Source organism: Centrocercus urophasianus, unplaced genomic scaffold (assembly GCF_019232065.1).
Source record: "Centrocercus urophasianus isolate 14NV4802_14NV808 unplaced genomic scaffold, USGS_Curo_1.0 seq_10, whole genome shotgun sequence".
In the NCBI taxonomy this organism is placed as follows: Eukaryota; Metazoa; Chordata; class Aves; order Galliformes; family Phasianidae; genus Centrocercus; species Centrocercus urophasianus.
Window position 1 is genome coordinate 64540800 of NW_024884142.1, and position 13437 is coordinate 64554236.

At 41.1% G+C, this 13437-nt stretch overlaps 1 protein-coding gene across 1 annotated transcript in view; it reads right to left on the reverse strand.

Moving 5' to 3' along the window:
* Positions 1–5537: 5537 nt before the first annotated feature.
* Positions 5538–13437, reverse strand: part of EGLN1 (egl-9 family hypoxia inducible factor 1) — a 29674-nt gene continuing 21774 nt past the window's right edge. Inside the window, exons 3-6 of the mRNA XM_042817210.1 lie at positions 10932–11051; positions 10271–10407; positions 8819–8886; positions 5538–6854 (exon numbers count right to left, since the gene is read on the reverse strand). Coding sequence (XP_042673144.1) covers positions 6790–6854; positions 8819–8886; positions 10271–10407; positions 10932–11051 — 390 coding nt within the window. The 3' untranslated portion in view covers positions 5538–6789. The remainder of the gene's footprint in view (positions 6855–8818; positions 8887–10270; positions 10408–10931; positions 11052–13437) is intronic.

Genomic DNA, 13437 nt, shown 5'->3' on the forward strand with positions numbered 1-13437 from the left:
CCAGCCCCTTAGTTTTTGTGTTTCTCTGCTCCTCCATCCCATCCCTGGTGGATTTTCTGCTGCAGGTGACATTGACAGAGCAAGATAAAGCTGCCTCACCTCATCTAAACAACAGCTTCCGCTATCATATCAAGTACCAACAGCACAACCGAGAAGCATGTCCTGTGGCCGCTGGAAGCTGAAGCAGATCAGGCTCCTTTGGGCCACTGACAACGCTAGGGGGACCCAGCTGCTCGCTGTTGCTCCCCCCCAGCTCTGCACGAGGTTTCTGAGGTACTTCTGCATTCCAGCTACATGCGATGCAGATAACAGCTCGTGTGAGCAAGTTTGCTGAGTCATGAATGAAAATGATCGGGCAGGGAAAAAAAAGCCCAGCACTTTGTACTTCCATGGCCTCGTGTGAAGTCTAATTTTTACTGTAAAATAGATTTCTTCACTGGGAATTTTATACCAGAAGTTGTTCTAAATGGAACAAAAATTCAGATCCAAATAGTTAATTGACTCTGGTTTGGTCTTGTTCATTAAAACTTGACTGTGCAGAACACGTGCCCATCATTATCTTGTAGCTGGGGAAAGGAGGACTGAAAGGAAATATGCCTTACATAGCAGTTGAAACCTTACCATCAGCGTATCATCTCTGCTGGAAGGAATGGTGTCCACTAGACTCTCATCTCAGAAAACAGATCTAATTATTACACACTACCCTGAGTCCTTTTACCAAATATTAGCAGTGTTTTGAACCACACTGTCCTCGGAGAAATGAAAGGTAACACACATGACTTGCTCTAGTTTTGACCTTCATTTGTTTGGCCCTTTGTACGATCCTTGCTGTCTTTAGGTACTGAAATACTGACTCACAATGCAACTTACTGTTCAGCCACGTGAAGACAGTAGTTCTGGGCTCATGGCTAAAACAGCTGGTCATCCTTCCCAGCATTTATCACCACGTTGTACACTGAGTAGGCTAGAAGATCTCCTGAAGAACACGCAAGCTACTGCCAATAGAAATGTAATCCCAAGCTGTTCTTTTAATAAGAGGGAAAAGCTCCCCAAAGTCCACATCTGGAAGGCAGACAAGGAAACAGCTCAAGTAGAATGTTCAGACCTCTTATCTTCAGACATAAAAGTATGATGTTTCGCAACAGCACCCATGAAGAGAAAGGCAGATGGGATGAATCAGCAATTGCCTTTCCTGAGGCAAACATGCAGCATATCCTCTTCTCTTGTTTGTCTCCCATGGAGACACCTATAACATTTTTGCATGGTTATGTTCCATGTTCCACACACCCACCCCATACATTTTATTTTGGTCTCATACTTCAGTTCTCTTCCTGCCCTGCTTTCCCATTTCTAATTCAACCCTTCCTTCCTCCCTGTCCTGCTATGGACTTGAGTTGGTGATCTGCACCTCATCTGCTCCTTCCATTTTTAGAGCCAACTCTGAGTACCGATTTCCACAAGGGAGTTCTGGGCTTGTGCCTATCTTTGCTCAGGAAGCAATACATGTGCTGTATATTCACTCCTCTTCAAAGTTACGGGAAAAAGCATGATGGAACTGAGTAAATGGCAGCAAAAGTCAACAAGGTGAATCCTCTAGAACTGGCTTTGTCCAGTACAGCAGAGGACCTTGAACCTGCTTCTGATAGCTGCCCTCCCCTCCCACCAGGCAGGGGCATGAGTTCAGAAGGGCGCATACCTCACGGCCAGCAGACCTTCTGCACTGATGTAAGGCCTCAAACGGGCTTTGATGCATTTGCAGCAATCATTTGCATTCAAGCTTTATTCACGTTCCCCAAAAAAGGCTAAATATTATTTTGTGCGAAAGCCCCAAGTTTCTGCAGATCCACACCCACCCCCAGAAAAGCAGACGAGAACCAAACCCAAGCGAGTCCCAGGAAGTTCTTCAGAGTCTTGGCCGCTGAGTACTCACTCCCACTATGCATTTGCAAGTGCACGCAGCCATCTGCATGCCTACAGGCAAAGTACACATGCTAGTTTCTGGTTTCTCAGATTTGAGTTTGCCTTTGACATTTAGCAATCTGCCCTCTTCTTCAAAGCATTCAGGAGGCACTGAAGCGGTACTTCCCAGTCCGATTGTACTTATCAGTGTGACTTAAGAGATTTGGTCCTTCCACCCCTGACCTCAAGGCGGTCAGCACGTCCAGATGTTTTGCATAAGATATTTGCCTCCAGCACTCGGGCTGTCAGTTCGCTTCCTGTCAGATTTGCAAGTGGCTTTCTTTTGAGCAACAGCCAAAAAAGACTTCACTGTTCCTTGGTGCAGCATTTGACTTTGCTACGCAAAATGATTTCTCCGCACGTTGTGCTCAACAATATGATTATAAAAAATCACATCTGTCCAGGATAGCTGTGAGCACTACAAGTCTCCTTCCTCATTCAACACAAAAGGAAGACAGGGAAAGATTTCAAGAGAACGTAGAACTTAAGTCCATATCAGGACCAGCTAGTGCTCCTGCACTTAGGCTTGAGCCTAGTGCCCTGACAGAAACCATCGCCACAGAGCAGAGGAGAGACCAGCAGGTATCCATGTGTGACAGAAGGTGCACTAAGGCTGGCAGACTCACCCAGAGGCCCAAGGAACTCCCACTGAACCAGCACAAGACAGACAATCAAACAAGCTGGGGTTTCAAACAAGCTGGAGCAATGGCAGAAGCACAGTCACCGTGATGCTTCCTTGATTACTGGACAGCCATTTTGAGGCCCAATGAGGAAGCATAGAAAATTTGTGTGGCATCTTGTGTGGGCTGGCCTCTGTAAACTCTATCGCTCTTCTACCATTTCAGAAGGGCTCGAAATTCATTAGGGACCATGTAAAACTGAAGAGTTCCCAGTAAACCTTGCCATCTCATGAGGCCAAAAATGTACAAGTCTATAGGGCCCGATGACATGCATCACAGGGTCCTGAAGGAAATGGTTGATATGGTCGCCAAGCTACTCTTCATCATATTTGAGAAGTCATGGCTGTTAGACAAAGTCCTCAGTGACTGGAAAGAGACATCACTCTTGTTTCTAAGAGAGGTGAACACAGAGAACTACAGGCCAGTAAGCCTCACCTCTGTGTCTAGGAAGGAGCAGATCCTTCTAGAGGAAATGTTAAGGCACAAACAAGATGGGGAAGTGACCAAGACAACTAGTATGGTTTCACCAAAGGCAGATCAGTAGCCTTCGATGATGGAGCGATGACCTCAGTGGACAAGGGCAACTGCTGTCATGTGCCTGGACTTGTGCAAGGCATGTGACGCAGTCCCATACCACATCATTATCTCTAAATTGGAGAGAGAGGGATTCGAATGATGGCCTATTTGGTGGGCAAATAATTGGTTGGATCACCTTAGCCAGAGGGGTTGTTGTCAACAGCTCTATGTCCAAGTGAAGGCAGGTCACAAGTGGTGTCCTCCAGCTGTGCATTTTGAGACAAGAGCTCTTCAATATCTTTATCAATGACACAGACCCTCAGCAAGTGTGCTGAGTGAAATCAGGCTGAGCGATGCAGCTGACACTACAGAAGGGTTGCCATTGTATGAAACCTGGACAGGCTTGAGAAATGGGCCCACAGAAACCTAATGAGCTTCAACAAGGGCAAGGTGTTGCAATTTGGTTGAGGCAGTCCCTGATTTGCATACTGGGAACAGAATTCATTTTGAGCAGCCCTACAGAAAAGCACTTGGGAGTTTTGGCAGGCAGCATCAATGAGTGGATGGCAGCCCTGCCAAGGGCAGGGAGGTTGCAACTTGCTAATCTTTAAGGTTCTTTCCAATGCAAGCCATTCTTCGATTTGATTATTCCTATGATAAATCCTTTCATGTTATGTTTCTTGCACGTATCAGAAAATGGTGAAAAATAAGTAGTGCCTCTATGTAGGTCGTCACTCCAACCAGTTTAAGCTTTGGGCTGTTTTTGATGGAGAAAAGAATGAGAAAAATGATCAGCACACCCACGTGATGAAGACAGCTCAGAGAAACGGATCATTCTCCAGAGTAGAAGTTGCTCTGGTTTAAAACAGAAATCCACATACCCTACTTCATCAGGGCCATTCATAAACTAGTTACTACAGCGGTTTCCAAAAATTACATAGATCACAAATAACCACATTGTTTTCAAGAACTTTTATACATCATCTTTTTTTAATTAGATTAGCTTTACAAGCAACTTGAGAGCTCTTTCATAATGAACACTGCTTTTCAAATTACACAACTTTATAGGCAACCTGTAAATGAATCCTGAATTTCTTTGCCTGCTATAGATAAAGGTCTCATATTTTACAGCTGGCTAACATCATGAATAAAAATAGCATTATGAAGCTTTGTCTTTAACCAGGACTAGACACATACAGATCAAAAGACAGTTTAAAAAATATTTTTGAAACGAGGAGCTGCTTGGTGATGCTCAAGACTGAATATTCAACCGACATGAAATAAAGTTTCTAAAGGACACTGAAGAAATGGCTGACCTGATTTGTTGACCCTACTGTAATGACTTACACAGAGTGTAAAATTAAGCACTTTTTAAACCTGTCTGGCAAGCACAAACCTACGTGATTAGAATTTGATACGCTGTATAACTGCAGAAGTTTGAATTACGGAGGGACTGAAATGAGTTTAAAGGCTTATGCTGTACATTTCTAAATTAAAACCAACCGAACCTCCATTAACAAAGTACTAAAGATGAAGTAAAAGAGGTGGCTTTTTTACTTGTTTCATTGATAGTCTAAATGCACTGCAGACCAGACAGTTAATGAAGATTTGCACTCCTTGGCCAGGTTGGCAGAGGCACTTACAGTAAAGGTATCCTATCTGTTTTTTGTCTGGGAAGAAACGAGGAAAGAGGAAGAGAATTGCAAAGGGCAAGAACGTGTTAAGAAAAGGAAAAACAAAACTGGGATTTCCATTGGTTCTCCTAATTGATACACCAATACTGAATTTTTCCCCCTTCTGTCAGTTTGTTACTAAACAATTAGCTTTTTTTCATGTTTTACATGAACAATAGTAATCTTTTTAATAAAAAATTACTGAGCTTTCCATAGAAAAGGTCTCTAATTGAATACAAACTATACAGATGCTAAAATTGTCACAAGTTGTAGTATATACAGAAATATTTCTGTACACTCACATTGTTTTGGCTAAGTAAGGAAATAAGGGACAGATAGAAAACCGCAGTGGGTTAAGTTGATCAACCCCCTAGCTCCTATATATATATAAATATATATATATATATGTATGAATGCAGTCTTTTATAGGTTTGTTTTTCTGAAGCTTTTAAAGCTTGGAGGGAGGGGATGGGGAGAAGAAAAAAATAGAGCAGTGTCCAAAACATTTATCTCTTAAAAATTAAAATACCTAAGTTTCTGCATGTCACTTTTATTCTGTGATGTCCCCTTCCCCAACAAAAAAAAAAAAAAAAAAAAAAAAAAAAAAAAAAAAAAAAAAAAAAAAAAGTAAAAGAAAGCAAAGGTTGTTTTTTTTTTTTTTTTTACTAAACATGCGTCTCAGTGTTGATCAGAGGCCAGTGTTTTTTTGGGGGGGGAAATCCTTCAGCACAGTGAGATTCTAAAGGTGTACTGCAGAAGGAGCCTACAGTGATGCGCTTCACCTTCAGTGTGCTGACCATTTCCTTGACGCTATATGATAGATCAAGGTGTCAACTTACTTGAAGACTGCATAGGACAGCAACATTTGGAAAGGACATTTTTTTAAAAAGTGAGTTTTAGATATTCTGTTAACTTATATACAAAGGAAAGGGGGATGGCAAGTATTCTTTAGAAAAGGGAGAAAGCTCAAAAATTTCTGTAAAGTACACAGGGAGGTTGTGGGTACCTCTAATAGCCTAGGAAAGCCCTTGTATGTTCTTGTATCTTGATGGTATTTACCAGGTCCCCAAAGCCAATGACAGCAACCGATAGTGTCAAGTTCACTTAGTGCCAGTCACTTAAAAACAAAACAAAATAAAAACAGAACAAAACCAAAAACAGAGACCGAAACTTCCCTCTGTAGATTCAACATACAAAACCACAAACTGAATGTTACTAGTAGCAAGATATTGATTTGCTTCTGTTAATACGGTTCAAGAGGACATAGTCAAAAAACAATACAGCAGCAATCTTTAAAAGTTAAGATTAGTGTGAGATATGATATAAAACAATCAGGTTTTTAGCTGGTAATTAAAGTGCTCCTTCTCTGACTTAAGGTGTAAAGAAAATTAAAGTGATTATCAGTTACTGGCAACCCTTACATTAGGTCTTTCATGGCAGAGGAGAACAGTATGAACAGTTTTACAAAAATAGATTCATGTTATTTTGGAGAATACTGTAGTTTTTTTCTTTTTTTTTTTTCTGTTTTTACTTTTTTTTAAGACTCAATTTTGATAAACGGTACCTGGTCATACAAAAATTACCCAAAATTCAAACTTTTACCATATAAAAAAAGGAGTGATGAATTTGATTCAGCTGGATGACAGGTCTGGCAAAATATAAGGATGAACAAATTCTATGTAGGGCACTTGTTTATGTCCAGATGCATATGTTGTTCCTTACTGATTGCTTATCTTCTTCACATAAGCAGTCACAGGCCTGGAGTGACAATCACATAGTACAATGCTTCAGCAGTCAAAAAAATCTTCTATTTGATGCAACATGGAAACACTGTATGCTTCTTTATTAAAATGTTGGTTTGTTGTTGATTTTCCTTTACCTTGTTATTCACATTCAAAAGTTAATAGATAGCATCAAGGTTTCTCAGGGAGAATAGCAAGAGGAGTGGCTAAAACAAAGGCTTATAAAACGCCTTTCCCAACCGAGTCAGAAGGTTTATTAAGTTCAACCCTCACACCTTTTTCACCTGCAGAAAGACAAAAAGGAATCCAGTATTATTTTTCAGCATTTATCAAAGTATGATCTACAGAACGGTTGTACCACTTTCTTCTAGCTTAGTTTTAAGAGAATCTTCAAGGATGACTCAGTACACGTGATGCATCCAAATGTATATTTCTGTGCACCTGCTCTGCATGCTGTGCTCTGGAAAGCCAGTATGCTGTGGTTACTTGTAACCTCTGAAAGCAGGCATTTAATTGGCTGCCAAACAGAAAGCTGGATACTTCAGTCACATGTGCAGTTTTGAAATTAATTACCTCGACCTTTACAAACCTATAAGAACAGCCTTTTCAGATGCGAGGAGGCAGTCCACTACTCTGGATCAGAATACCCAGAGTCTCTAGGTATTTATCTTTGTGAAGAAACACTGAAGGATTTTTTTTTTTTTTAAATGCAACATCACACTTGACTCAATGCTAATAATAACAATAGTAATAATTCACCTTTTCAGTCCTTACGATTAACTTGAATAACGACAAGTACACCCAATGAAAACACTAGCAGACAATATTCCATATCCATAGAAAATTCACATATACTTGCATGGCTTTAGCCAAAACCTGAATGCTCTTTTATAACTATAATATCAGTGAAAAATACAAAGACTCTTGTACGATTCTCAGTTCAGATAAAGAACAAACACTGCAATTTTAACTGCAAATAAAACTGCGATTGAGATAAATAAGAATAACTGGGTAATAGGAATCTGTGCTAGACCTAACCAATCGCAAAATTAAAGCTTCCTCCTTCCTTCCTGCTCCCTGCAGCTGAGGGGGAGACACTGCAGAGGGAGGGGGCAGAGCTCCTGCTCACCCAAGCTGCTTCCAGGAGCCAAAGCTGTATGGAGACAAACCAAATGGCTCCGACTGTTCTCCATCAGCTTTATAAGGCACAGGGTCACATGTGTGTGGGGACTGACTTCCAACGCTGACACACTTCCCGCAGAGCCCCGCGGGGCCGGGCATGTGTCACCAGCATTCCCCATGGCCTGGGAGTGCCACTGCCACCCCAAGCTCACCCCGACCCCTGCCCCTTGGCTTCTTGTCCTTCCGTGCAAGCCAGGCAGGAGCAGCGTTACTCTGACCGCTCCCAAAAGGCACTGAGCCACGACTGCACCACAAGGCAGTGGAACTGCAGTCCCAATACTACAGGAGTGTTACAAGGCACCGAAAAGTTGTGAACAAAATCTGATTTGGAAGTGACTGGGCCCACGTGTCCAAAAATCGGCTTTTTCAGAGCGATTGGTGAAACCACTGAGAAATATGCTGTGCATATGTGCACCTGCCATACACCTGATTGCTCTTTGTTCTTATCACAGCAAGCACAAAATCGTGATGCGTTTACAAGTACGACAAAAGTCCCAAACCACTTCTCCTTATAATGCTAATTTGAACAGGAAAATTAGATCAGCTTCCTCTTGAGGAGAAGTCAGAAAAGGAAAACAGATGCTTGATACGTGGAATTGAAAATGGAGGAAGTCACTTCGTTCTTTGATTACAGATTTTAATTTTAGGTTTTTGTTTCTCCAGCACAGAGATTCTAGTCAAGTCAGATCGCCATATCCCATCAGAAGGACTTACATGGCGCTCAGACCTGTGGTGCATTTATTAACCATCACTCCTACCAAAGTGACACAGGCAGGGAGAGGCCACATCCCCCATTTGAAAAGCCCAACCAGCCTCAGATCCCAGAGGAAGTGTGTGCAGAACAAGGAGCTGACCTGGATTTCCTAAGTCATGGGCTAGCAGCTTAGCCACTGGGTCACCATCCCTGTAAAGCCTGACTAGATGAATTACGCCTTGGTTTTTTTTCCCCCTTATTGTGTAGAAGGTGGGCTGAGGACATGAGGTTGGACTGCTCAGCTATTCTTCCAGGAAAAAAAAAAAAACGAAACAACCAACCAAAAAACAGGAGATATTGACAAGAGTTTACCTGTTAGATATTTTACTTTAGCTCGTGCTCTTTCATCTGCATCAAAATACCACACCGTTATTGCGTACCTAGGGAAAATGATAAAAAAAAAAATTAAAAAAATCCTGAACTGTAAGGAAAAACATTACAGTGAAGCACTTAATGAAAAAAGTCAATGAGACCATACTTCTGCAGTTCAGCAGAAGAAAACCTTCATGAAGAGAAAGCAAGCAGTACGCACTGTCTGAATAGCTACTGAAAGGGTGACGCTGACACTGTAAGTAGTTTTTCCCCCAGTGAGTTGTTATTACAGTTCTTGCCCAGAAACTGGGCAATCACTCTGCCCCATGACCTCATCTTCAGCTTCTCTTGGTCAAGTCCACTGCTGAGTCACACCACAAGAAATCATTCTTGGACACTTGCCATAAGGGAAAATTAACTGCCCCTTCTTACACAGCTCCTCTGGTTTTCCACTGCCCACAGAGGATTTAAGTATGAAGTGCCAGCTATTGAGAAAAGACATTAAGGAGCTTTAGTGTACGACATTTCACCCTCTGCACAGAAGGGGGAAGGGAGAGTGCTGCAGCGTTGGGAAAGGCTCTAAATAAGAGGACTGCAGACTGCAGTTTCAAATTACTTCTTGCAGAGGTGCTTGCATTATCTCAGTGCCCTAGTTAATGCTCAGTGCTATGTGTGCAACAGGAAGTTTGGACCAACAACTCCAATGATTTATCTATTAACACAATCTGTCAGTGTTTACTCAAGATGTCGGGCAGTGAATGCATGTACATTTAGCATTATCATCTCCCCTAAACAATAACAAAAGGGGTTTCAAGTTCCATCTGTGACTCAAACTGGGAAGAACCCTTACAATACTCCAAAGAAAAAGAAGAGATTCACGTACTGATGGTTATTACTGATCTCCAGCCCTCCCCCTATTCCCAAAGTAATCCAAGTGTAGAGTTGAAGGGAGAGGGAACTTGACCATTTGCTACCACCTACTTCCTTCCCAGGGCAAGCAGGTACAAAACTGTAGCACCCCGTCAATCTTTAAAAAGCACAGTACTGCGCTAGTGACAATGGGGAAAAAACCACAATATAAAGCCATTACTGAGTAACACAGACAATACTCCTACAGCAGGGTCTGTTTATGCAGGGCCAGGTACAGTCCTCTCCAGCTCTACTGAGTACACTCTCAGCAATTTCTGGTGCTTCAAGTACCACGGCCTACCTACCCTGGCTAAGAGCATGTTCTCTCCAAAATATGTGATAAAACATGGGTACAAACTCAGCAGCACAGCAGAATTCTAATCAACCATCCAGAAGAGAAAAAACAAATTTTTTTGCCATAGTACAACCAGAACTCGACATCCAGAGACCTAGGATCAGGTCATAATTCATGATTTCATTTGTTTCTCATTGGGATTCCCTCACCATTGCATCATGCAATGTACCTGAGCCCATTAGACCTACCTTGTAGCAAATGCTGGCTGTACTTCATGAGGGTTGCGGCGATCAGACCAGAAGAATAGCAGTCTATCAAATTTGGGTTCAATGTCAGCAAATTGGGCTTTACCTTCTGGAAATATCCGAAGGATGCCTCCGCTTACCTACAAATTAAGTGTTTAAAACCAATGCATTAAGTATATAGCAAGACATTATTTTCAAAGTACCACATATCACATTTAAAAATATTTCACATGTACAGAGCTGAAATTAAAGCCTTTATCACACCCAGTTAACCATATCCTTTTGCCAAATCTACCTAAATCACTGAAATGCTTGGGTAATCCTTATTAAGAAGTCAGTCACCACATCTATAGAGAGTTTTAAACCACCAATAGTGAATTCTTATTTAGACCACTCAAACTGTGCCATAAATACTTATCTATTCTAAACCTCTTATCCACAATAATATAAAGATATGTGCTGATCTGAATGACACCAACACTTCGAAAATAAATGCCTCATCTACAGAACATCTCACTAACTGCAGAATCAGAGGCAAAGGACGTCCAAGTCAATGCAATGTAGGAATACATCTAGGCAGACAGAAGAAAGAATGTGTACAAAGCCCTGCAGCAAAGACACATTAGCAAGTATATGTAAAAATGTATAGAAAGAAGTTGCATACCTTGGCATCCCAGTCTTTATTAAGATAATATATACACGTAACACATCTTCCATCTCCATTTGGGTTATCAACATGGCGAACATATCCTGTTCCATTGCCTGGGTAACAAGCCACCATGGCCTACAGTCAAGGAAGCAAAAATAATGATTAATCTTTTTCCGCTGGGGGAAAAGCACACATTTTATCTGTATTATCTGTACATAAGCAACACATAAATTGAACTAGAAATAGCAGTACTTTATTTTTATTTTACGTCTAAGCCTTCTTTCTAGGTAAGAATAGCACACAAACTGATACATATGACAAAGGCATGAAACACACTGTGAGGAACACTGTTAACATATTGCAAGTGGGGCTGCTCTCATGTTGTGGCTAACAGTCAGACTTGGCTCCCTTGACTATGATACAGGAGAAGGAAGATGTCTCATGCATAATTAATGCTTCTCATGAGATGGAGACTGGTTTTCCAGACTCAAGTTCACGGACAGCTATCCTTTACATCTTGGTTGTGGTTTTTTTCTTGCCCTTATTTCTAGTGCAAAGTGTTTCTCCGCAAAAAAAGTGGTGTAAAACTTTATTTTAGGATGCTTTATAAGACAGCACAATTAGCCCATCTTTCTCAATTACTCCAAGTGCATTTTTTTGGTCATGTTTTCCACTGCACATTGGAGGCCTTTGAACCCCTGCTGGAAGGATACTACAAAAACATCTTTTTGATTCAAGAAGTGAGAAATTTAAAAGATGCACCGGAAGTGAAATCTAATAACCCAAGGACATTAAACCATTTCCAGTACAGTAGTACTTCTACCTATGTAAATTCCTATGCCGCATTGTCCCAAGACGATGGAAAGACAACTGCAAAGTGATTTACTTCATTAGAATCCAGACACTCACATGTGCACAGGAAACAAACTGGACATGCTGCTCATTGATGGTCTGATCAGCTCGATCAGGACTCAGATTGCAAGCACAGCCCATTTGTGGAACAGCACGTCTGCCCATCTTTAGACTTTTCTTGGAAAAGATAATAATTCCAGGCTTTTGAAAGAGATCAGAACAAAGTTTTCCTGGCCAAGGAATTTCACGTTTACCCTGCCATCACAGTACTCAGACATCTGCAGAGACAATATAACTTCCACGAAAAGCCGTAACAAGAATTTCAGGGAAATGCAAGAAAGCAAAAATCTGATATGCTATTAACCTCACCGAATATTTGGTTTCGGGGGGGGGAGGGGGGGGGGGAGAAATTGAACTCAATGATACCAGTGCAGATTTAGCCTGGTTGTTACAATATGAAGTTAGACCCACACAGATTTGCAACCTTCATCCATAACACTCTTCTGTAAACTATCAAAAATAGTTTTCCAATTAAAATGCTAACTGTGGAAATGGAGACCAAAGTTATCTCAAGTCAAGAGTATCAGTGCATTTTTTTCTTTTATATTCCAAATTTAACCTTTTTTCTTTTCTTAATGGTATCAAGTAAAGCTTTCCAGTTTGCATTAGTTCCAAGAAATTGCTCTGAGTAGGCTCAAACAGTAAAACATTTGTACACAGCTTGTAAACAGAATGGATATTGCTATAGCAGCAAACATTTTGAACTTTCATTTACAGATATACTGTAATAAGAGAAAAAGCAATGCCTTGGTAGATCTTTCTAGGACCTAAGAGAACATAACGTTTGCCAAACTCTGTTCACATGAAAGAGAACTAAACACACTGATACAGCATTGCAGTATAAGTACTCTGAAGTACAACATTTAAATATACTTGTAATTTTAAGGTTAGGCATTTCAGCTTCTCAGTTCCTTTACTGTAACCACAGTGTAGTCATCATTACAGCTCTCATGTTATGTAAACACTCTCTATATATATATCAAATAATGTGACCTCCTATTTGACAAAGCCATTACTTATCAGTTTTGCCGCAGGAAGATAAACCCACAAAATCAAAACAGTGAGTTTAAGATACCAAATAATGTAATAAGGGTTCTGCAATTTCCTCTCTTAGCGAGAAAAAAAGGAACAAAACAAAGCGAAGCTGGGCTGGAAAAGGAAGGTATTTGGTTTCTACTGAAGCAAACCCTCTTGAAGAAAGGTCCACGGACCAGCGTCCCTGCTGAGCTCTTGTGGAACACACACAGTGCTGGACACAGATCCTGAGTTTTGCTGAGCCAAGTCTATACAGCAATCCTAACAAGACAAGAACTTGCAGTTTTGCTGAGGTACTGAGAAAAGCAAAGGCTGACATTTGTCATTCGTCTACACCCATGAGAAGCAGCTGCTCCAACTCATCCAGAATGAAGAAAAGATGGAGGTCAAATAGCCGCAGCAGTTTCAATTCTCTCTGAAATCACGAGGAGTCAGACTCAGATATGGAAATGTCTCCAGGCATGTAAATGACCTATCTGTCAGTGACTTGAAACACCCCAGAGTTAGAAGTTTAGAAAGCAGATTCCAAGTCTTTCTAGCAAACACCCTATTAATTATTTTTTTTCCAACCTTG